This window comes from Nicotiana sylvestris, chromosome 11 (genome assembly GCF_000393655.2).
Source record: "Nicotiana sylvestris chromosome 11, ASM39365v2, whole genome shotgun sequence".
Classification (NCBI taxonomy): Eukaryota; Viridiplantae; Streptophyta; class Magnoliopsida; order Solanales; family Solanaceae; genus Nicotiana; species Nicotiana sylvestris.
Genome location: NC_091067.1, coordinates 7,198,994 through 7,225,191, shown reverse-complemented (window position 1 = coordinate 7,225,191; position 26,198 = coordinate 7,198,994). Strand labels below are relative to the sequence as shown.

Here is a 26,198-nt window from a genome sequence, read left to right as displayed (position 1 = left end):
GAGCTAAACACGTGTAAAGGAAAGGCAAGTGGACAATTTACACAAGGTTCAACTTCGATGAATCAGAGTAGTAAAGTGTCAAAAATCAAGCTGAAATCCTATGACCCCGATATGGCTGCACAAGTCATTTTTAATGACCTCTCGTGTGAGTTTTCTGATGATACTGGGCTGAAGCTTTATATCGAGGAAATGGGAGGACCTTCTTACTCAGGGGCAAAAGAGTCCTCTCCAGGGGATCAAACCACTAATGTGAATCTTGAAAGTATGCAAAAGGAAACACTTATCAGTTGCAGTCAGCCAGAAGGTGGAGTAGATTTAGCAAGACTGGAACAGAAGGAAGGGGAGCAAAGCATAAACTCAAAGATGGGGAATGATCATGTGGGAAGTGCTTTGGAACATCTAATGCAATTTAGCTCTATCCAAGAGTGGGAAATCGAGGAGGTGAATCCTATAGCAGTTCAGCAACACAATCCATTATTGGATAAAGACATGGATGCAACAATATAGGTCCACCAAAATATGATCAAATTGGGGAAAATGTTTGGAGTAGATTTCCAAGGACATGAAGAAGAAGCACTGGAATTGTTAATGCAAATTGACAGCTGCAGACAGGTAAGAAGGGTGGAGACAGAGTTGGAGGTGAAGAAACAAAGATTCAAAGGATCACTGGAATTAAAAGGGTTAACTTCTTTCGATGTCAAATTCAAGAGTGACGGGAAAAGGAGTAGGGGAAGAGATCTATCAATCATTTCTATATGATGATCAAAGTAATTTCCTGGAATGTAAGGGGATTAAACGATAAGAAGAAAAGGGAGATAATAAAAAGTCAAGTGCAGAATTGGAGGGCAGACATTATTTGCATGCAAGAAACAAAAGTCGAGGGGGATATCGAGGAAATAGTCAGGCAAATATGGGGGGGGGTAGATGGGTGAGGTATGCAAGTTTAGAAGCTAGCGGCACGAGAGGGGGGATTTTGTTGTTATGGGATTGCAGAGTATGGAAAGGGGAGGTGTTACAGACTGGTGCATACACTTTGACGTGCAAGTTTGACGCTCTTTTACAGAATTTTCAATGTCACATAACAGGAGTGTATGCTCCAAATTGTAGAATAGAAAGGAAAAAAGTATGGAGAGAAATTGGTGCAGTGAGGGGATTGATGGAAGGTCCTTGGGCGGTTTGTGGCGATTTTAACGTTACAAGGTACCCTTCTGAAAAACGGGAAGGTTCAAGGAGGTCCAGAGCGATGGTGGAGTTCTCGGATTTTATAGAAGATATGGAGTTGATAGACCTTCGACTTGAAGGAGGAAACTATACTTGGTTCAAAGGGGACAATCATACAGCGGCTTCAAGAATTGATAGATTTCTCATTTCAGAAGAATGAGATGTAAGGTTCAGAAACATCAAGTAAACTATCCAACAAAGGTTGATTTCGGACCATTCACCGGTGGCTCTATACTGTGGTGCGTGGGAACAAGCTAAATCATACTTTAAGTTTGAAAATTGGTGGCTGAATGTGGAAGGTTTTGAGGACAGAATTAGAGAGTGGTGGGGATCTTTTGAATTCTCAGGAAGACCTGATTACATTTTAGCTTGCAAGCTAAAAGCTCTCAAGGGCAAGCTAAAAGGATGGAACAGAAGTTACGAAGGCAATTTGGGACTGCAAAAATCAAAATTGCTAAGTCAACTAGCAGATTTTGAGACAACGCAACAACTAAGAGCGTTGACAGAGAAGGAATCAGTCAGGAAAGCAGCTACTCTAATGGAGATTGAGGTGCAACTCAAGAATGAAGAAATGACATGGAGACAAAAATCAAGAGCTTTGTGGCTCAAAGAAGGGGATAGGAATACAAAATTTTTCCATCGGACTGCAAATGCACGCAAGAGAAACAACAACATTGACCAAATAATGATTCGACATGAAGTAATCGAGGATCCAGAAAGAATAGAGAACGAGATCATTGAATTCTACAAGGAGCTATACACAGAACCTGAACAGTGGAGACCAACAGTCAATTTCGAAAATAGTTCAAGCATTTCTGAATCAGAAAGGGAGTCTTTACAGACTAACTTTGAGGAACAAGAAGTGTTGAGCAATCTGAAGATGTGTGCAAGTGACAAAGCTCCAGATCCAGATGGATACACAATGGGTTTTTTCAGAAAGTGTTGAGACATTTTGAAGGAAGATATCATGGCGGCTTTTAACAACTTCCATTCACAGGAGATGTTTGAGAAAAGCTTCAATGCAACATATATAGCTTTGATTCCAAAGAAGACAGGTGCGAAAGAATTGAGAGATTTCAGACCGATCAGTCTGATAGGGAGCTTTTACAAACTGCTCTCAAAAGTCTTAACTGAAAGACTTAAGAGGGTGGTTGGGAAAATTGTCGATGCTCAACAAATGGCGTTCATCAAAGGAAGACAAATAATTGATGCAGTGATGATTGCCAATGAAGCTGTGGATTCAAGAATAAAAAAGAAAGAACCTGGAATCTTATGCAAATTGGATATCGAGAAGGCCTATGATCATGTGAACTGGAGCTTCCTACTAAGAATGTTAGAACAAATGGGTTTTGGGCAAAAATGGATTAGATGGATGAAATTTTGCATATCTACTGTGAAATTCTCCATTCTCATAAATGGATGTCCTAAAGGTTATTTTCATTCACACAGAGGTCTCAGACAAGGTGATCCTTTATCTCCCTTTCTATTCATCATAGCCATGGAAGGATTGAACAACATGATCAAAACGGCTAAAGTCAGTGGTTGGGTTAAAGGATTTGAGGTAAACAGGAGTGGGACTAACAATCTAGAGATCACACATCTCCAATATGCTGATGATACTCTAGTCTTCTGTGATGCTGACAAAGACCAACTTAGATTCTTAAGGATCATTTTAGTTTTATTTGAGGGAGTATCAGGATTACACATTAACTGGAGAAAGAGCAATATTTTTCCCATTAATGAAGTTAACAACATGGGGCAACTGACTCAGATATTGGGAGGAGAAGTTGGGTCCCTACCAACTGTTTACCTTGGGATGCCTCTTGGTGCAAGATCCAAATCAAAAGAAATCTGGAATTCAGTCATAGAAAAGTGTGAGAAGAAGTTGTCAAGATGGAAATCGCAATACCTATCATTGGGGGGTAGGCTAGTTCTAATCAACTCAGTATTAGACTCACTACCTACTTATATGATGTCTTTGTTCCCAATTCCAGCAGGCATTTTACAGAGATTGGACAAACTTCGAAGAACATTCCTTTGGCAAGGCAATAAGGAGAAAAAGATCTTCCATTTAGTCAATTGGAAGACGCTAACAATGGATAAAAAACAAGGCGGATTGGGGATAAGGAATTTGAAGAACCAAAGCAAGGCTTTTAGAATTAAATGGTTATGGAAGTACTCCAAAGAACCCCAATCTTTATGGGCCAAAGTGATCAAAGCAAAGTATGGTGAAGAAAACAACTGGGTGTCAAAAATAGTCAGAACATCATATGGAGTAAGTGTGTGGAAATCCATCAGAACTTTGGCCAATAATGAAGAATCACTCCTCCATAAGAGTGAACAAAGGAAGGAACACATCATTTTGGAATGATAACTGGTTAGGAATTGGAAGCTTAAAGGAAAGATACCCAGATATGTTCGGTTTAGCACAAAACCAGCATAACACAGTAGCTGATATGAGGAGTTGTCAAGGATGAGAAATAGCTCTAAGAAGACAGCTGAATGACTGGGAGATAACAAGATTAACTGACCTCTACAAAGAGCTGGAAGCATTTACAGGATTACAGGAAGGGTTGGATTCAATATGGTGGAAGAGGCACAACAGAGGGGTTTACCGAGTGAAGGATGCATATAAGATTTTGAATCATAATAATCAACAGGTAGACACATGGCCTTGGAAACATATATGGAAAACAAAGATTCCATACAAGGTAGCTTGCTTCACTTGGCTACTAGCAAAGGAGGCGGTTTTAACCCAGGATAATCTCATAAAAAGGGGAATTTCTCTGTGTTCAAGATGTTTTCTGTGTGGGGAAAATGCAGAAACTGTCAACCATTTGTTTCTACATTGCAAGATTACAGACCAACTATGGAAAATCTTTATTAGTCTTAGGGGTATTTCATGGTCAATGTCATACATGATTAAAGATGTCATTTATAGCTGGGAAGAAGCTGGAGCTGAAGCAACTAGCAGAGATAGATGGAGGACTGTTCCGGCTTGTATTTGGTGGACAGTCTGGAGGGAAAGGAACACTAGATGTTTTGAAGACAGAAGCAATCCACTGCAGAAGATCAAACTCAATTGTATTCTTCTATTTTGTTTTTGGTGCAAACAGATGTACACAGAAGATACATTGACAATCATAGACATACTAAGAGCTTGCTAGGTCTCAAATTAGAATATCTACAAATTCTCTCAATGTAAATTTGGTTTTCAGTGCAACCTATGTACTGATATTTATAATATATACAATAGTTACCAATTCAAAAAAAAAAGCCAATGAAGCCGTTGAAGCAGAGATGTGCAGATCGATCGATGAACTGAGTTTCTCATTGGCTTGATTGAGCCATTGTGTGTTTTAATGAGACAATTCAGAGCTTACTTGGTCTATCAGAAACAACCTTTCTACCTTCACAGAATAGGGGTAAGGTCTGCGTACACACTACCTCTCCAGGCCCCACTTGTGGAATTCAACTGGGTGGTTGTTGTTGTTGTAATTCAGAGCTTACTTGTAACATCTGGTTATCATCTAAGCTCACACAGATTTAGTAGCAGAACTGGTCGTGTACAGAAACAACGTCGATTCCTCTGCATTATAGATTCTTAGATTTGTAGATTATTATTACTAGATGAAAATTGAGTTAAGTAGTGGTAACTTTTGTTGTGTACAGTGTGTAATGTTATTATTACAACTTAAAATGCTACAATCTTAAACATCTTTTCTGAGTCTGGGAAAACAGAAAGTAAGGCATCCTGTTATTATTGTACCTGGAATTAAATATGCATCTATATGTCGGGACTTATCTGTGTGGTGGGACGAAACACATAAAGTGTCAATTAGGCGCATGGCTGCTATTAAGTAGAAATGACACCAGGTAGCTACTCTAAAGGGTTGCTATTTTAAGAATTAGCCGGAGCATCCTGAATTTCAAATTTTTAAGACAAAAATACCCCGGCTAATCTCTAAATAGGATCCTTGAGAATGGCTATTTGTTCACGTGCCCCGCTATTAACTCGTGTGAGATTTCTTGGTTATTGAGAAAAACTCCCAGAGTTGTCTAACCATGCAGCTCTTGCTCATAGTGTTCTGCCAATTTCCAAACTGTAGGTTGGCCCCTTAATTCTTGAAATGGTAAATGAGAAGCAAATGATTGTTGGAGATGGACAAACATATGAAGATATTTTCTCTAAGTTCTATTTAAATTAGTTTGATCCTCAATAATGTACATAACCAGAGTATAAACTATCTATATTGGACAACTACAACCAATCGACTCAACCTATTGATAAACTGTAAGACTAAAAAAAGTACATGCTTCTTATTTCTACAAGAAAGCCCTATGATGGAAAACTAAATAAATGCAAGGGAAAAAAAGGCGATAAAAATCAAATCAGCTAAAATTTCAGCAAGGCTTTATTTCAAATCCAATACTCAACAGAGTTCGAGCCGACTCCATTGCCTTTTCTCCTCCAAGGTCCAACTTCTCACCTGTTAACGCACCTTCTTTATCCACGGACCATTGTGTGGTCGATTTTTGATGCTGTAGCAGTTCAGGTTTCTTAGCGTGCAGATTGGTCAAGGAAGCAGAGGCAGCAGCAGCAATAAGAGGTGCACTCGGTGGACTTTGACGCTTTTTTGGTACGGGCATGTCATGATCGTGTACTCCCTTATATGTTATTATCAATGCACTTGTGCTATCTACAGCTCTCTCAATGTGCTTCCGAACCGGACATCCAGCTGATGTACAGCGATAGTAGTTCCTAAAAGTTATCCGATAAACAACTTAAAATAGTACAGGAAAGCCAAGGAAGATAAATGAAGCACAACTTTGACCAACAATGAGTTGACTGTCAAGTAGATAAAAACAGGTAATATATTCAGTTTTTAGATAATGGAATACGAATAGATATAGGAATAAACCCAGTTGTTCTTTTTAGGTTTACAGGTGAATGACAACGCCATCTCCTTAATTGTCTACCCATAAGAGATGCTATCAAGCTAGAATATACCATTTGACAAGTTATTTTTCTTTGTTTGACTCAAGGCTCGGCATTTCAACTTCCTTTAACAAAAGACCAAATTGATGTTGCATATAAAGAACCCAAATTTCTAACTTAAAATGGAAAACGTGAAGGAAATTATTACACGAAGAATGCCTAAGGATTCTAACAAAACAGAACAAGGTGCAAGAAGAATAGCACTCGTCTTTAAGAAGCAGGATAGGGTGCATCATAATAGCGCGTTCATCCATCAATAAAATCAAGTATGAGTCAAGGAATACATCAATGTGGCATCAGTCTTTTTGGCAGAACGAAAACGATTTATCAAGTGTAAAGCATGAAAAAATATAGTACCTTGGGTGGGGATTTCCCTTCACCATTTTTTGTCCATACTTGCGCCATCTATAGCCATCACTTGAGATTCCTACATCACAAGCAGCATGCACCACAAGTTTGGGTTTCTTTCCAGGTCTAGAAACAGATTCAGAACTTGCGTCACTTTTCTTCAACCTGGAAACCATAGGTGAGTTTTTGTGATCAATACTATGGTTTTGAACATCTGTAAGATGAAAGCCGGATCAATGATAATAACTAAATTACATACAAGAGAGAACTTGCCTCTTCTTTTGTTCAGGTTCATCACTGTGCTCCTCTTTAATAGTGATTTCAGTGTCAGTATCAGACCCACAAGAATCCTGATTTGCCTTCTCAGCAATTGGTGAAGTTTCTTGTAAATTTTCTTTTAAAGAGGACGGCACGGTCTCATTAAAACTTCTATTTGGACAAGCTATCATACGGTTGTCATTAGCAGGTGTAGGCAATACTACGGGCTTGCTTTCCTTTGAGCAATTTACTCTCGGGGGTGGATCATGATTGTGTTGACTTCTATAGATAATCTCCATCACACGATTAGTGTGATCAGAGCACTCAATCTTCTTGGCGCAACACTCAGAATGAGTGCATCGGTAATAACTTCGAGAACCTTGAGGAATTTTAACTTGCTTTTGACCATACTTCCGCCAATTGTACCCATCACGGGATGGTGTCTTCAGGACTGGCACAATAGGTAGAACCTTGGCATCGGAACTCCGCTTAGCCACTTCTCCTGTACTACCATTTACTACTGCTGACAAATGTCTTTCTGCTAGAGTTGGGCTCGACACTGATGAAATGGCCGGTGTAACAGATGTAGGGGACCGCTCCAATGAGGATGCTTCATCAGGCATGCGTTGCTGATGTTCTGTTTGTACTTGAGCACTCAAAGTTTCAGGCCTGGTAACACTAATTTTATCCTGCATACAACATGAAATGATTCATTTCATGTCACCCCATCCCACAAACATACATATCCAGTTCCAACATTTGGCTTTTCAGTAAAAGTATAACACTATAAACAGAAAAATAGAAAATCAGATACTCCGGAATGCTAAATATATTACGAACCCACAGAAGTAATTTGACTATTTTCATTTATAACATCACATGATAATATTTTTGCAACTAGAGAAATTATGGATTACATTCAGTTTTGGAGGTTCTCAAGTACACGTACAATCATTCAAATGATTTCAATTGTCATCCCAAGCTCCGGAAACAAGAAAGCAGTTTTATTGAGAGATGCGATTCCAAGCTACCATGGGAAGCAATCTTGAATCATGATGACACTTCCGACTTATATAAATTCTAAACTTGCTTTATAATTTTGACCATTTTCCTTCATCATATTGAGACTTAAATGTAAGAATGTGCTTTTGAGACTTAAAGGTAAGTTCTACAAGGTAGTGGTCAGACCGACTATGTTGTATGGGGAAGAATGCTGGCCAGTCAAGAACCCCCATGTCCAGCAGATGAAAGTAGCTGAAATGAGAATATTGAGATGGATGTGTGGACATACTAGGTTAGATAAAATTAGGAATGAAATTATTTGGGACAAGGTGAGAGTGGCCCCTGTGGAGGAAAAGAAGCATGAAGCAAGACTAAGATGGTTCGGGCACGTGGAGAAGCACAGATGCCCCAGTCAAGAGGTGTGTAAAATTGGCCTTGGGGGTTAAGAGAAAAGGTAGAGGTAGGACAAAGAAGTCTTGGAGAGAGGTGATCAGGAAGGACATGGCACAGCTGGAGCTAACCGAGGACATGGCCCTTGATAGGAGGGTGTGTAGGTTGAGAATTAGGGTAGAAGGTTAGTAGGTAGTCGAGCATTTACCTGTATCTTCCTTAGTTCAATAGTATTAGTGTAGTTTGGTATCCCGTTTATTCTTAGTTGGCTATTACCACATATTTTGCACTGTTGTTACTTGCCTTCCATACGCCCTTAGTTTGTTATCATTTCATATCTTGTGTTGTTATTACTGACTATTAGTGCTTCTTTCATACTCTCTTTTGCTTGCTTGGGTTTTGTTTTCTAAATACCTTATATTGATATTACTTGCTATAAGTGCTTCTTCCACCCTTTCTTTAGCAGAGGGTCAATCGGAAACAGTCTCTCAGCCCTTCCAGGGTAGGGGTAAGGCTGCTTACATCCTACCCGCCCCAGACTCCACTTGTGGGATTACACTGGGTTGTTGTTGTTGTTGTCCTTCTTCATATTCCTACTGAAATTATACTGGATGTCTTAATCACATGACGTGTTTTAACCAGTACGTCCCTACTCTGAAGCTTAATCAGTTGAAAAATCCAGCACTTAATGACCAAGCATTTTTTATTTCTGCTGGGATTTGAATCTTGTCTTCAAGGTTTTCGCTCACTTCATTCCCACTAGGCCAGACCCTTAGATGTTCGTGTTAATTAAGAGAATACTTTGTTAACAATAAGAACCATTGACTTTTCCGTTTGATTTCAATTTCAGGGGAGAACTACAAATCAAAGCATGTAGAGTCCTGAATATAAGAGTTGATAAATAAATGACGAAGCACCACTAATGCTAAATAAATTAGAGAGATAAAAAGATGTTGGGGGTAATGTATTCAAGAGCCAAAAAGATGAGTAAAAATATGAGCTTCACCTTTCACTAGGAAAAGCGGGAGAATAAGAACAGAGAGTAAATGAGAATAAAACATTACTGTACTTAGAAAGGATTGAGACAACTGGGTAAAGCAAAATGTTTATTAGATGATTCTTGGGTAAGAGAGTTAAATTGTAAGTATAAATAAATAAATCTAGGTCCCTCCTCTCAGGCAATTTAACATTTTCCGAGAGATACTATTAACATACTTCAACATGATAACAAATTTAATCGTGAACGAGCCATTTCTCACAGTAGCAAGTAGGGTGTTCAACAAAAATCAGAAAATCCAACCGAAAACAACAAAAAAGGCGACATGTAACTTTGATTTGATTCAGTTAGTGTTAAATTGAAAAGGAAAAAAAAAAACAATATTTGGTTTGATTTGGTTTAGTACAAAAAGGGAAAATAGTCCCCCACCCCAAACCTATGGCCCACTAGTCCCACCTTTGTGGCGATCTTATTACCCACCTGGACTTGTTTGAAACAAACCCCCTAAGTGCTAAGGTGGCAAAGAAAGTGTATTTCACTATTTCAAAGAGAGCGAGAAGCACAAAAAATGTTAAAAACATTATTTTTCCACATATGGAAACAGAGAAGCACAGAGTGGTCAATAGAGGATCCTACTAACAATTTTTCCACTTCTCACTGGAATCCCTTTCGTGGACTACTGGCTTCCCATCACCTACTTACACTTCCCAATATCAACCATCAAGAAAAAGAGGTATTAACTATAACGTCGTTCTACTCCATTTTCAACTCCTTCCTAACTTGATCTTTTAAGGCAAAACTATTCTGCAGCTTGCTACACAAGAATAACTTTGTATATGCAACCATGACATGTGCAAGGGATCTTATATAAAACCGATAATCATGCATCCTATTTACCACATTAACCTCAAGAGATCTCAGCGCGTTACCTTGCAGAAATTTTTGGCTCTACCATAAACTGACATTTAAGTTTCAGCTTTAGCAGAGTCTATCCTCCGTATCCTTATCATCCTAATAATCCACGTACATATCCTCTATTTTTCTTTATGCACATCTAGTAGACAAAAGCAGCGAGATCTAGTGACCAAAAACTAAAACATTAAAATTAAAAAATGTATGCTACCACGGCGAATCCGATCAAAGATCTCCCGAATCTCGAAATCTCCAGATAAACTGAAAACAATGCCAAACCAATAAATATCAAGTAAAAGCAAGAAAGCAAACCTTGATTTCTTTGGCTGGTTCAAATGGTGGCAGTGCATATTCCACTGGTACTTCTGTCAGATTATTCAATACAATAATTACAGACACATACAAAAAAATAAAAATAAAAAAATTACATACAATTATATAAGAAAAAAGAAAAAAGAAAAAATCAAATGTATAAAAATACTCCCTTTCTTCATTCATGTGAACTCGCTTGACTGACACGGAGTTAGGAAAGAAAATAAAACTTTTGGAACTTGCGCTCTTTAAGTACATCATAACAATTGTGATCATACAACTTTTGAAATTCGTGGCCTTAAATATATCATGATGGCTATAAAAGCTTATCATTACAGATAAACTGGGAATTTTACGTTTTAGATTTAGAAATGGATCATTCTTTTCAAGACAGGCTAAGCACGAAATAAAATCACATAAATTGGAAGAAGTAACAGTTTTGATCGTAGAAACCAAACATGAGCTAATAAACATACTACAAGTAGTTCTTTTCACAAATTAAAAAAAGCAAAGAGAGCGAAAAAAGAACGAATTATACAAAATTGGAAACAGTACCAGAAAGTTGGTGAGAGGAAGAGGAGTCAGTATCGAATTTGGATTGCACATCACTCTCAATTTGTTGTACGGATGAGTGAGCAGTAGGAGCTAGGTTTTCTGATACCGAAATTTCCACCTTTAGTTCTCGTAAACTCTCAATTCCACTCTCCTTACGTTCACCACCACCATCATCGAGTACTCCGCCGTCGTGTACGGAGGAGTTATCGTTTTTGTTTTCTTCTAGATTTGATTTCTCGGCTCCGGCTGCTTTGGAGCTCTCGTTTTCTTCGTCCATGGCGGATTCCGACGAGCACCAACTCTGTGTGTGTGTGTGTGTGTGTGTGTGAGTGAGTGAGGAGAGGAAAATGAAAAGAGGAAAGAGAGAAAGAAGTAAAGGTTTTCTGCAACAGAGAGCTTTATTTTTATTTTTTGTTCTTTTTTTTTTTGTTGTCCAACTTTTCCTTTTTATATAAAGTATTTGATGGTGACATTGCTATGAGCACTCCCATATGTGGAATGACCATTTTAACCTTTATCATTGTCTTCTAAAATATAGAGGAAGACTCTATTTATAGTACTTATAGTTTCAATTTCAATAGTAATATTAGAAATATCCATTTTGAGAGAGTTGAAAAGCTTTCTCTCACCTTCATATGTTTTTCTTCAAATGTGTATGGTTATAATTTGACCTATGCAATTATCACATTATTTATAGTCCTTTCAACTTTATAATTTTTTTTCTTTTTGTTCATTCTCTCATTTTTTATTATCTTATTTTTTTTAAAATAATTTATATAATTTAATTTAAAGAAACACACGAATGGTTAAGATACAAAAGATAATAGAAGTGGCTAACAGAATCACTGACATTATTATTTAAAAAACTGATGTACCGTCCTATTAATGAATTCCTATATAAAATATGAATTATGACCTTTTTAGAATTTAATGAATAAATACTATCAAAATAAATAAATAAAGAAGAGGATGAGTACGTCGTCACAAGATGAAAATTTTGATGGCGTCAAAGTAATCTATGCTTAATTTGACATGCTAGATTAGTTCATGAGCTCCAGTTAACCTGAAAATTACATTAACTCAAGGTCTATCTGCTAATAAAATTGATGAAATTCAAGATGGTTGGTTATTATTTTTTTTTTACTTCTTTTCCATTTTTTGGATAGTCCAAAATTTTAATTTTTTTTTTATATTTGGATAAAAAGTAGATATTTATACACATAAGGTTATAATGGTAATTACTTTTACCAAGTGAGGATGGTCTTTCTTTTATGAAGTGGCAATAGCAAAACATGAAGAGATATATAATATAATAAAGTCCGGATCCGAATTATTTGTTGTGAGAATCGGACATTTGTGTACTATTCCGGTTCGGGCTTTTCGCAACCAAAGTATGTGAGTGTGTGACAGTGCATGTCCTTGACTCCTATTGACTCACTTTTTTTTCAATTCTTTTTTTTTTTAATAATTCGACCTTCCTGCAAAAGGAGGATTATTCATAGCGAGCTCAATGGATAACCTGTAACCCGGGATGAAATAGCGGTTGTATGGTTGGGACACCCTATCTTTAGAGATAAAGAAGGGCCTGATATATACTTCTTTTTAAAACATTTTTGATTGTTTTGGTAGATGATGATGAAATTGTTAGAGTCGATAATATTTCTTTTGGAAGGACATAATCGAAGTATAGTGTTTAACAAATAGGTATAATTGTCGCTTTGGCTCTCCACTTGACTTCGTGCCATGTAAGGCTTATTATAGGAGGAAATACTTTATATTCGGATTTTTTTCATTCTCAGGGTTCGAACTAAGGGTGTCTAATGGGTGGGTCGGGCCGGGCTGGGTAGGGTAAAGTTGAAACCATCCGGGTTTCGAATCGGACCGATTACGGGTTAGGGGTTACCGGGCTTAATGGGTTCGGGTTCATCCGGATAAAAAATGAACCGTAAGGGTTACAGGTACAAGGGGCGGGGCGGGCCGGGTTAGTATTTTTTTGTATTTTGTATAACTATTACAATTTATATTAATATAAAGAACTGAAGTTTTTGTTTTGTAACTGGCGAACTTCAGCTCTAGAGCTGAAGTTTTTATTTTTGTAACTGGCGAACTTCAGCTCTAGAGCTGAAGTTTTTGTTTTGTAACTGACGAACTTCAACTCTAGAGCTGAAGCTTTTCTGATTTGCTCTTGTCTCACACATGAAAATGCTAGTCTGATTTCTTCTACGGAACTACTGTGTCGTACAAGTATTATTTAAGTATTTATTGTTGTCGTAATATTTATACAACACATTAATGATTGGAGATAGAAAGACAGGAAGACTGCCTACCTTCCATGCGTTCATGGTTTGAATTTTGTTCATCATTTTGAGCGATTGATTGTTCATCCAAGCTTTTTCCTTGCAATATTTTACTCTTCTCCAATGTGAGTTCAACCACGGCTGTCGAAAATCTGTTTTAGTTTTGTATTTCAGTTGAAACTGTTAACGTCTGAAAATCAAAGTAGTTGGCATGAAAACAGAATTTTGTATAACAATGATCTCTGGATTGCCCCTCTCATAGTAGCATCAACAGCAGCAAAAAAAAGAAGAAGAAGAAAACGAAGGAGAAGAAGGAGGAAGAGAAAGTGGGCTGAAGTTATTTAAAAAGTGGATACAAGTTAAAACTTTTTAAAAAATGGGTATAAGTTAAATGGGGGCGACAAAATAAGGCGCCCGTGCAATTTTTACATGAAATATGTATGAGATTTTCGTCTCTTGAAACGTGATTTTTTGTGACATTTAGTTTAGACAAAGAAGATTGATAAGAGTCCAAACAAAGAAGACTTGTTTGGATGTGTTCGAAATATGATTTTTGATGGGTTAATTATTATCACTTTTAGCTCGCACCATAAATTATTTATATTTTGTTACCGAAAAAATATATAAATTTTGTATAATTTTTGTAGGTAACAAACAAAATGTATGTGTAGGCATGCAAAATTTATTGAATTTAAATTCAATAAAATAATTTGGACTATATTTTATATTCAAGATATATTGGTCCAAATAAATATTATGGGCTAATATAATTGGATTAATTATGTAAATCAAATATGTATGGATTAAATAAATAAGTCTTAATCCATTGGGTTAGCCCATTTAATTGGGCTAAAGTAATGAGCCCATTAAGCCCAAGATGACATCTTCATAGAGGCCCAGTATCATGCCACGTGTCAAATGACGTGGCGTGCCAAGTCAAACGGAAGAGCCAATAGGATCATGTCACGTGTCAAAATGACAAGGCATGCCAAGTCACACTAAAAGGCCAATGAAATCGCGCCACATGTGCAAGTGACATGTTCTGGCCAATCAAATGCGGCCTTGTCACACTTCAATTTGATTGGTCGGAAAGAGTTTGTTCTTATCACAACTCTTCCCTCCCACAACTATAAATAGGGGTCTTTATAACCCAGAAAAGACACCAGAAGTTATAATAAGAAACAAGAGAGAGCTCGTGGATCAAACACCGCAAATTTCTCTACAAGTTTCAAGCTTCAAACAATCAAGTTCAAGTTCAAGAAATCAAGTTCAAACTCAAGAACGAATCAAGATCAAGTTCAAGCAATCAAGCTCAAGCTCAAGAATAAGATCATCATTCGTGGAAACAAATATAGATTCAAGATCAAGCTCGAAAGCCCTTGAATTTATTTACTATTGGAAAGAAGAATCAGAGGATTCATAGAGATTGTAACACTCAAATATTCGAAATAAAATACTACGATTGTTGTGCTATTTTCGATCTTAATTTTATTTTCTTAACGCAAATTTATTGTCTACAAATTCTGGCACGCCAAGTAGGACAATCTCTACCTCCCATCTCAACTTTTCAATCACCAAAGTCCAAGACATTGAAATGGCTTCAAAGAAAATAAACTCCGGTTCAACTTCCACCAAGGCTGCTAACTTCAGGTACTACGCTGATGTGAAAAGCATCCTCGATGTTACCTTTGGAAGCTTCGGACTAGTCACGAGGAGCAAAGCAAGTTCTTTAGGACAACAAGCACCCCAAGTGCCGTACGCATCAACCCCTGTTTTCGGATCTTCATCCTCAAAGGAGCACGATCTTCCACAAACGCATCTAAAGGAGGAAGCGATGTTGCTGTAAAGATCAAGAAAACTCTTGCTCTACTTGACCTCTCCGGATCCAAGCACTCTGCTGTGAAGGAAGATGATGATGCTTCAAGTGATGGATCCTCCCCACTTACACCACATAGCATGAGCCAATCAAGGATCAATCTGTGTGAAAATCCATGCTACTTTCCGTCGTCCACGACAATCATGCAAGCCATGATGACAAATAATTCATCTATGGAGGAGCAGTTGACAAACTTGACAGAAGCAATCGTTGGCCCAAATGCATGCAAAATCAAGAGGCTAGAATTGACAAGCTAACAGACAGGGTGGGAATCTTGATGGAAGAAGAATTCACCCATGCACCTGGCAAGCTCCCAGAAGTTTTAGAGAGTGACTCTCCCCCAAGACAAGCAGCATCCACTAAGGCTATCCCTGTATCATCTGAAGGGATGATTCCAATCGATCAACTGAAGGAGTTCATCGAAGGAACCATTAAGAACAAATGTAAAGTTGCTGCCAAATCCTCCTTTACATATGCAAAGCCGTACACTGCAAGGGTCGATATGTTGAAGATGCCTGCTGGCTATCAACCTCTGAAGTTTCAACAGTTTGATGGTAAAGGTAACCCTAAGCAACATGTTGCACACTTCGTGGAGACGTGCAACAATGTTGGGACTTATGGAGATTACCTCATCAAGCAGTTTGTCTGCTCGCTAAAAGGAAATGCTTTTGACTGGTACACGGACCTTGAGGCTAGATCTATCGATAGTTGGGATCAACTAGAGCAAGAGTTCCTCAATCACTTTTATAGTACGAGACGTACTGTGAGTATGATAGAACTTACAAATACTCGTCAACGAAAGAGGGAACCAGTTATCGACTTTATCAATCATTGGAGGAATACAAACCTCAACTGCAAAGACAGGCTTAGTGAAGCTTCAGGCATAGAGATGTGCATCCAAGGCATGCATTGGGGATTGCGCTACATCTTGCAAGGTATCAAGCCTGTCACATTTGAAGAACTTGCAACTCGTGCCCATGACATGGAATTGAGCATGGCCTCCGCTGGAAATGAAAGGCTGCCCATCTATGAACCTCGCAAAGGGAATGAAAAGTAAGAAGTCAGGAAGTAGGGCAAGTTCGTACCCAAGTCTGAAAGCAAAGAAGCTATGAATGTCAACATATCACCTATGAAGTTCACGACAAATGTGAGCAAGAAGCAGAGTATGAAATCCACTTCTTTTCAAGATAAGCCAAGTGGAAAATTGACTCTAAAAGAAATGCAGAAGAAAGAGTACTAATTCCTGGATTCTGATGTGCTAGCCATTTTCGAAGAACTCCTCGAGTTAAATCTCATTGAGCTTCCGGAGATGAAGCGACCAAATGAAACTGGGAAAACGAATGACCTAAATTACTGCAAATATCACCGACTTGTAAGCCACCCTCTGGAAAAGTGCTTTGTCTTCAAGGATAAAGTTATGGACTTGGCCCGTGAAAAGAAGATCGTGCTTGAAGATGAGAAAGCAAACACGAACTAAGTCTCTATCACCTTTGGCTCATTCAGTCTAGATGAGTTATGCAGTTTAAAAGGAATCAAAAATGAAGAATTACTGGTGAACAATAAAGTTGAAGACGATCAACCTGATAATGATGAAGGTTAGACGTTGGTGACTCATCGTAGGCGCCACAAAAAGAGCCCATGAAAAGAATCAATAGAACAACCAATAAGGAAGATGTGGTAAAAAGACCAATGAAAAAAAATCCAGTTAGGTGTTTGAAGAAATCAAAAGTGGAGATGCACCACCCTCAAAAGCCACGACATACAGTGACCTTGGAGGATTTCTTGTCATCTTGGTTCCGCACGAAGATTTCCGTGATCGTATTGAGGCCTCTTGTTGCAATGCTGACAAAGGGGAAGAAAAGAGTGATGACCTACTATTGGCACCATCTTCGGAAAAGTTCACTGAGTCTACTCCTCAAGAAGTTAATATTTGTGAGAAAAAAATCACGTTCACAAATGACGATCTTCTGCTAGGCAACACTCTTCATAACCGCTCATTGTACCTAGTTGGCTATATGCGTGATGAAAGGGTAAATTGAATTTTGGTTGATGGAGGATCCTCAGTGAACATTTTTCCTATTCGTACTGTGAAAGAACTTGGTATTCCCATGAGCAAACTCTCAGAAAGTTGTGTGATGATCCAAGGATTCAACCAATGGGGCAAAGAGCCATAAACGCGATCAGGCTGGGAATCACTATTGAATATATGCAATCAAGTGCATGGCTACATGTGATCGATGTGAAGACTTCATACAATGTTTTTCTTGGGAGGCCTTGGATACATGAGAATAAAGTAGTTCCATCTACCTACCATCAATGTTTAAAATACTACGAGGGTGAAGTCGAGAAGAAGATAGTTGCTGATAATGAGCTATTTACCGAGGCAAAGTCACACTTCGCCGATGCAAAGTTCTACTTGAAGAACTGCATCGTGAAGGAACTAAAAGTTGATGATGGCATGAAAGGCAAGAATGATGATCCCATAACTAAAAGAGCTGAGGTGACTATCAGTAAAGCCAAAGCTGTTACTGAGGAGGTACAACCCAACGTGAATAAATCTCATAAAGGGGATATTGGATCTTATGGCAAGAAAGTAAGTCCTAAGCTCCAATATGTCCCTAAAAGGAAGAAAGATGAGGGCAAATCATCTAATCTCCAAACCAACACGCTAAAGGAGTTAACTCTTTCGGTAAAACAAATTGAGGCAGTAAAGTTGCCCTCGAAGCCGCTTGTAGGGTTTGTAGCCCAAAACCGTTTAAAGAATGTGGCACTCCCTACAAAAACGAATAGATGAAGGTTTTGATCCTAATGCTTACAAGCTTTGCGAAAGCTGGATACAATCTCAATGAGCCATCAAAGTTAGGGAAGCTCCCATCAGAAGCTGCAATGAGGCAACCACGTGAAGGTTTGGGATACAAGTAATCGTCACCAGTGCGCATCTCCATAAGAAGGTCGAGTAGCAATTATATCACTGTTGAATACGAATCTGCCACTTCTAACAAGCTTTCTATCTTTGATCGACTTGGAAAATCGCCTGTGAGGACCTCCATGTTTGAAAGATTGTGTCTATTAAAGAAGGGGAACAAGTTCCGGAGAAATTTTCAAAGCATAAGAACACCCGTTTCACCCAAAATTCAGGATATCTCTAAGGATTTCCAAAGTTTGGTTCCTTCTAGAATGAGGCGACAAACAAAACTTGTGGTTTCATGTGAAGAAGTATTGAAGGTAAAGCCATATACTATGGTCTACACTAAGGAACATGACGAGGATGAAGAAAGTGTGGGTTCTTCGTATCATGTTACTGTATAAGTCGAGAATGGCGTTCCATCTTCAATAGAGGATAATGCGGAATTAGAGGATATTTCACCGTGTTATCACATATCCTTCAATGATGGGGACCCTCAAGAAGATGAAGATGAGAAGGATGCTCTATCTGAACTTGAAGAAGGAGTGAAAACGACAGTTGATGCCTTAAAAGAAGTTAACCTTGGTACCGATGAAGAACCAAGACCCACATACCTAAGTGTTTTACTAGAAGTTGATGAAGAGAGCACTTATATTGAGTTACTCAAGGAGATCAGGGATGTCTTTGCTTGGTGTTACAAAGAGATGCCTGGCTTGGACTCGAAAGTAGCAGTCCATCACCTTGCAGTCAAAAATGGTGCTTCCCCTGTTAAGTAAGTTCAAAGGCGCTTTAGGCCGGACTTGGTTCCCTTGATTGAAACCGAAGTTAACAAACTCATCGAAGCTGGCTTTATTCGTGAAGTTAAATACCCAACATTGGTTTCAAGTATTGTCCCTGTAAGGAAGAAGAATGGCCATATTCGAGTGTGCGTTGACTTTAGAGATCTCAACATTGCATGTCCGAAAGATGAATTTTCGCTTCCTATTCCAGAGCTGATGATCGATGCTACTACTGGTTACAAGCCAATATCTTTCATGGACGGTTCGTCGGGCTATAACCAAATACGCATGGCACCAAAAGATGAAGAGCTTACTGCATTCCGTACCCTAAAGGGTATTTATTGCTAAAAGGTAATGCCTTTTGGCTTGAAGAATGCTGGCGCTACTTGCCAAAAGGCTATGCAGAATATTTCGACGATCTCTCCACAAGAATGTCGAATGCTATATTGACGACTTGGTGGTGAAATCAAGAGAGTAGGGTGACCACATGAAAGACTTGAGGATGCTATTTGAAGTGCTCAGGAGGTACCAACTTAGGATGAATCCATTGAAATGTGCCTTTGGAGTTACTTCTGGAAAGTTCCTTGGTTTCATTGTCAGACATCGAGGGATCGAAATTGATCAAGCCAAAGTGGATGCCATTTTTAAAATGCCTAAGCCTCTAGATATCCATGAATTGAAAAGTCTGCAAGGAAAGTCAGCGTACCTTAGAAGATTCATATCAAACCTGGCTGGGAGGTGCCAACCATTTAGTCGCCTCATGAAGAAAGGCGTTCCTTTCAAGTGGGACCAAGCTTGTAGCAACGCCTTCAAAAGTATTAAAACCTACTTGATGAAGCCTCCAGTTTTAGCAGCTCCTATACTTGGAAAGCCATTGATACTATACATTGCGGCGCATGAAAGGTCTGTTGGAGCACTGTTGGCCCAAGAAAATAATGAGGGGAAAGAAAACTCTCTTTACTACTTGAGCAGGATGATGACACCAAACGAATTGAATTATTCGCCAATTGAAAAGTTGTGTTTGGCGCTAGTCTTCTCAATTCAAAAGTTGAAGCACTACTTTCAAGCTCATGTTGTCCGTCTTGTTTCTAAAGCAAATTCCATCAAGTTCGTGATGTCAAAACCTATTCTTAGTGATCGACTAACGAGATGGTACCTCCAATTTCAACAATTCGAGATTTTGTACATCCCTAAAAAGGCTGTAAAAGGACAAGCATTGGCAGACTTCTTCGCAGATCTCCGATACCTGATGACTGGGAGCTAACTGATGAAATACCTGATGAGGACACAATGGTCGTTGAAGTTCAACCTCCATGGAAGATGTACTTTGATGGTGTTGCGCATCGTGGGGGAGCTGGGGCTGGCGTAGTATTTGTCACTCCCCAAGGTGAAGTCTTGCCCTACTCCTTCACCTTGACACAACTCTGTTCCAACAATGTTGCTGAGTCTCAAGCATTAATACTTGGCTTGAAATGGCCGTTGATATGAAGCAATTGCAATTGCAAGCCTTTGGTGACTTCCAGTTAGTGGTTAATTAGCTTTTGGGTAGTTACGAGGTGACTCCCAGCTTTTCCAAATTTAAAAAGAAAGACTCGATTTTCGAACGCGGCCTTTCAGCACTCCCAAGGACGAAGATTTTAAGGCTGTGAGAGTCAACCGGTCAAAAATCAAAATTGATAAAAAATGACCGTCTTTGCAAAGTCAACCTTCTGGCGTCCCTTTCGGGAATATTCGGCTATTTTGACAAGACGGCAATACCCGACTCATTTATGACTCTTTCCTTGTTTGTCAAAATAAGTGACCCGGTATTGCAAAACACGGTCTTCCAGCCCTTGGGGACGAAAAATATAAGGCTGTGCGGGTCAACCGGCCAAAAATCTAAAAATGACCAAAAGTGGCCGTTATGCAAAGTCAACCTTCTGGCGTCCATTTCGGGAACGTTCGACTGTTTTTGACGAAAACGACATCACCCGACTTATTCATGCCAAAATTTAAACTTAAATATTTTTGGCTATTTTTGCAAAGGGGAGGTTGGACCCGATGAGGGTTGCCTATGTATCCCACACCCTGTGAGAATCAAACCGGCATAGTTCGGGCAAAGAAACTAACTATATTTTTGAAAACAAGGCTCTTTCTTTTCATTTTCCATGGTAAGACAAACTATTTTTCCTTTTCTATTTTTGAAAACAAGACAAAATAACGACTCTCCTTTTCTTTTAAATTTTCAACAAACAATAAACAACCTATTTTTTTTCCAAACTAAAACAAAGACTCTTTTCTTTTCTTTTTCAACAAACAACTTTCCAAAAATAAAAGACTCTTTTTCAATTTTTCCTTTGTTTTTTAGTAAAACAAACTATTAAAAATAAAACATTTTCCTTTTTCCATTTTCTCAAAATTTCGGCAGAGTTTCGACAGTATTTGGTCATTGGTTTTTCTAAAATAATAAATTAACTCCCTAACTGCTATTTCTCTCTTTTTCGCTTTTCCTCTTTTTCTCAATTTTCCAACATTCCCGAGATTCAAAAGCCGGTCAACATGCCGGTTCAAAACAAATATATATACAGAATAAGTAGGATGCATCAGGATGGTCTTTTCATTTCAGGTTGCTAGCCCTAAATGGACTCAACCCCTGTGTTGAGTCCCCTAAGTCAAATGCAGCATGATGCAATTAAGCGCTCCTACTAGGGATCCGGCATGAAGTCAAGTTATTCTAGGTTCAAAACCTGGGTATGTGTTCTAAACAGTGCACTCGAGCGGACAACTCGAGTCGAGGAGGGGCAGCGTACCGGGGACCCACGAGATCGTCCGACTTTGCAACTTATCCGAGCCTCTTTTTTTATTTCAGGGTATGACACTAACAGAATAGGGAGTCTCAACCAGTAAGCACATCCCCGGAGGTGAGAAGAGAAGAGTTTCGGCACAGTTTATATACAGTTCAGATAATATCAAAGCGGTAAAGCATTTAGCACATTTAGCATGAAACATGTAAGGAGATCAGATAAAGCCAACAGAACAATTATTCTAAGCTCGAATTCTTAAACCCTGAACCGAAGTTCTGGGTTTGGGTCCCCAGCAGAGTCGCCAGAGCTGTCACACCTCCTTTTTCGCTACACCCGCAAGGGCATAAATGAGTTTTTCCACTTGAAGGATAATCGGAACGGGATTTAGTTATTAATTATTCAGAGTCGCCACTTGGGAGATTAATGATGTCCCAAGTCACCGGTTGAATCCCGAACCGAGGAAAAATATGACTCTGTATTACAGTCCGCGAATCAGAAATTCGGATAAGGAATTCTGTTAACCCGGGATAAGGCGTTAAGCATTCCCGGGTTCCGTGGTTCTAGCACGGTCGCTCAACTGTTGTATTTGATTTTATCTGATTTTAATACATGCTAGCCTATGTGACTTTTATTCGTAGACCGCTTTTATTATTATTTTAAAAGAATTGCAACGTAGCGAAAATGCGTCTCGAACCACGTCGCAATCAATGCACCCGTGGTTGTTAACACATTTGACTTCGTTGAGATTTGGATTTGGGTCGCATCAATGCACACCCGAGTTTAGGAAAGTAATTTAATTAAATCGCGCCTAAAGAGTCTAAGACATTCTTATTTTGGGGAAGACCGTGAAATTCACTAAACGGCCCTCCAAATTCTAAGTATTTTGATTTAACCATTTATTGAGGGCCCCTCAATTTATTTGTTTTGTTTGGCGAGGCTCGTCTCACTTTATGTAAAGGTAAGCCTAAGAGTGACTATGATTTTTCTATGTATTTTTGTCTCTAATAATAGAATAAAGATCCTAATTAATTACTATTAGAAATTGGGCTTCAAGTTCAAATCCGGGTTCAAACAAAAGGAAGAACCTTTTAATTTGAACCTGCTACCTAACTCAAAACTCAAACCTACGTTGTTGCTTAAATCTTGAATTGAATTATTTGAACTAAGCCCAAATTGTTGGCTCACTGAGCTAGGCTCGTGTAAAGAGCCCAATCCCCAATTTTCTCGTTGTGTGCGGATCAGACATCGAGTCTGGGTGGAAACATTCCAAAATTCCACCCGAAAGTCCACATTCACATGGCATGTGTGTGCCCAGTTCATAGAATCTTCACGTTGCGTTTCTACAATCAGCTTCTAAGTACATATTGGGCCAAAACCCACAGCCCAGACACGCTGGAAATTCTCCTTGATTTATGCTAAATATTCAATAATTGTGGCAAAAGAAGATGGTACACAATTACTAAAGGAACCGTCCAAACGTAATTCCATCCATTCCACCTACTAATGTCACATTGAGTTCTCAGATGTTAATAACGTAAAGACACAGCCAAATGGAATGTGATTTATAAACACAGGATGAACCAATTGTTTTCGACTCCAGTTATCCAAATTACTGCACATCGATTAGGTGAGCATGATGTTGATACTGTATTCCATTACTCAGGTAAACTAAAAATGATCAACTTAATTATGAAGCCTCTTCAACTTAACATGAGATTAACTGCCTCTAAGTGCATAACAAACTGGAAACAATGACTAACATAGTAGGATGATTTTTCATCTAATTATTATTAATATAAGAGTTCAATTGAAGCCACAGGATCCAACAACCAACCAATTCAGAAATCAGTGTTCAAGTTAACACAGTCCCTACAGTTCGATAGTGATTCGAGCTTAACCTAATTCCAAGCAAACTACCAGTGTCCTAATTTTACAATCTTATAACTGCAACAAAATTCATATAGCCTTATGCAATATCAATACAACTATAATAGAACTTAATTACAATCTAGCAATCAACAGGAGGCATTCATTAACATATAAAATCGATGAAACTTCTTTATTTCGCCTTCCAGCCCACAATTACATTGCAACGAGTTCAAAATGGTACCTGGAAATAGAATTTGCAACAGAAGAAGAAAATCAACAGCAACAATACACCAGCAAACCAACAGAAATATGAACAACAATAATACACAGCTCAGGGAATCAAGTTATAGCCCAGAAGATGTTTGAAATCAACCAAAACGAGAGATCAGACTTGACTCGATTCCAAAACAGACCAAAACTCTTAAGAATTATCTAGAATACTCAATGCTTTCAAACACAACCCAAGTTCGATCAAAGACCAACTGGATTGGATCCTCTTCACCCAAAATCAGTCTAGTATACCCTTGGCATCTCAAACAACAAATTTGAAACTATGAAATTTGAAATCAAACTAGAATTTCCAATGAAACAGTAACTACCATTTTTTGTTTGATTTTTGGGTTTTCCCTCTGTTTTTGTTTTTTTTTTCAAAAAAAATTGAATTCCAGTTTCAGATCTGGAAAATGAGAGAATCTTGGTGAGGGGGAATTTTTGGCTGAAAGAAGAAAAAACCCCTTAACCAGGCAAATGTGATGCCTTTTATAGGCACAAAGAGTGAGTTATCAGATTTTAAATTATCTCTTAGGTCCCTGTTCATTTTTCACTTTCAGTCCTTGAGTTTCTAACTTATTCTGCAAGCTAACACCCTTTTTTTACTGATATTCCACTACGACCCCAACCTAGAAGCTTCTAATGTATTCTAGCTACCTGAATTTCTCCAATTGCCCCTAGTTTATTCCTAGAATTACTAACCTATCCCACCCTGATTGAACCAACAGTTTAAACAATTTTTGCACTAATTCAGCTATATCCAATTCATTTTAGCCTAAAACTTGAATTCATTAAGGCTAACTGATGAACTAAAGGCAATTCTACAATCAAACTAACACTAATTGAACCCAAACGAAATTAACTACAAATTATTAAAACAGAAGGCTAAACGAAATTACCTGGACTGCCCTTGCCCAGGCTGCTTCTGACCCAAATTTCCTCGGAATTTCAGACCATAATTATCCCTAGAAAACACATGATTAAGGGCTATTATAGCCCGAAATCAAGGAGACCTCAACTTTTAGCGAATTAGGGTTTTCCGGCCCAAATTCAAATTTAAATTCGAGACAAACTGACGACATTCAAAGACATCTGACTGGGGATTGGAGATGAGGAAGGGTAGAGGAGCATGGGGTGTGAATTTGGACCGGTTTGGACAAGGTTGCGACTTGACCGGAAAATTTAAAATGGATATTCGAAGCTTTCTGGGTGGATTCGAGGGAAGCCATTTGCATATTCGGAAAGAGGGTGAAAAGGGGAGTTTGGGGGTGTTATTTTGGTGGCCATTGGCGTCGTCGCCGCCGACGAGCTCCGACGAAAGATATGGGGGCAGCTAGTTTTTAGGGTTTAGGTAAGAGATGGACGCGCGCGCGCGGGGGGGGGGGGGGGAGGGTCTGAGAGGGGTGGATTATCTTCGGACATTTATATAATAACGAGGGGTGAGTTCCTAGCCGTTAGATCTGATAACCTCGACGGCCAGGATCTATCGTGCACTAAACGGGGTCGTTTTGGGGGCACTGAAATGGACTGGGTAGGGCGATATTTGGCCCTGGGCGGGTGGAAATGATTTGGGCCATATGAAATAAATTGAAATTGGCCCAATTCGGGCAGCCCTTTTTATGTGTTTTGTTTTCATTTTTTATTTCATTTGTTTCTTTTATCTATTTTTGTAATTCGTTTTGTATATATTTTTGTATTTTTCTGATTTTTATAAAATTGCAACAATTAAAATAAAGTCCTAATATATTTCAAAGTTAAACTAATTAATTCCTAAAATTATTTTAAAAACTATTTCGGGACGAATTCATAATTAAACAATTAAAAATGCAAAAGTGAACTATTTTTGTTATTTTCTTCACATTTTGTTCTAAAACAAATTAGCCCCTAATTAATACTAAAATATGAAATTAATTCCTAGATGCAAATACATATTTTTTTTTTGTATTTTTCGTATGAATTAAAATGCACAAATAAAATACAACAATTACCAAAAAATGCCACAAAATTCACAAAAATTGTAAAATAACAAAGAAATTGTTTTGTTTGAATTTTGGGAATAACTCATGTATAGGGCAAAAATCACGTGCTCACAGTCAGTGTTAAGGGTGCAAATAATTACATTTAAAATAAGTTTAGGGGGTAATAGGATTCCCGCAAAAAAAAATGTGTAGTTGGGAATCCGGGTATAAGTCAGGGGGATACTTATGCATTTTTGCTGATATATATACTAAGAAACACAATAAATATTTGACTGTAAATTCAAATATTATGATAGTATTAACTTATAGTCATTATAAGAACTCATAAACTTCAAATTCTGAATCCACCTATATCAGACTTCTATCCATGATAACAATCATGCCAACAAACACAAAGTTTATACTTATACTTAGAACCCCAATCCTCACACAGTGGACGTGGGTGA

General features: G+C 38.4%; 2 protein-coding genes across 2 annotated transcripts; one reads left to right on the top strand and one right to left on the bottom strand.

Annotated features, from left to right (window-relative positions):
- Window positions 1–1,377: 1,377 nt before the first annotated feature.
- LOC138880700 (uncharacterized) lies at window positions 1,378–2,167 on the top strand. The gene is made up of 2 exons (XM_070160875.1): window positions 1,378–1,384; window positions 1,521–2,167. The coding sequence occupies exons 1-2, from the start codon at window positions 1,378–1,380 to the stop codon at window positions 2,165–2,167; spliced, it is 654 nt and encodes a 217-aa protein (XP_070016976.1).
- A 3,222-nt stretch (window positions 2,168–5,389) lies between these two features.
- On the bottom strand, window positions 5,390–11,415 carry LOC104237830 (probable WRKY transcription factor 32). The gene is made up of 5 exons (XM_009792059.2): window positions 10,995–11,415; window positions 10,440–10,492; window positions 6,842–7,515; window positions 6,578–6,733; window positions 5,390–5,983 (listed from the first exon to the last, which is right to left on the bottom strand). Exons 1-5 carry the CDS (start codon window positions 11,269–11,271, stop codon window positions 5,626–5,628), a joined length of 1,518 nt encoding a protein of 505 aa, XP_009790361.1. The 5' UTR covers window positions 11,272–11,415; the 3' UTR covers window positions 5,390–5,625.
- Between the last annotated feature and the right edge of the window lie 14,783 nt (window positions 11,416–26,198).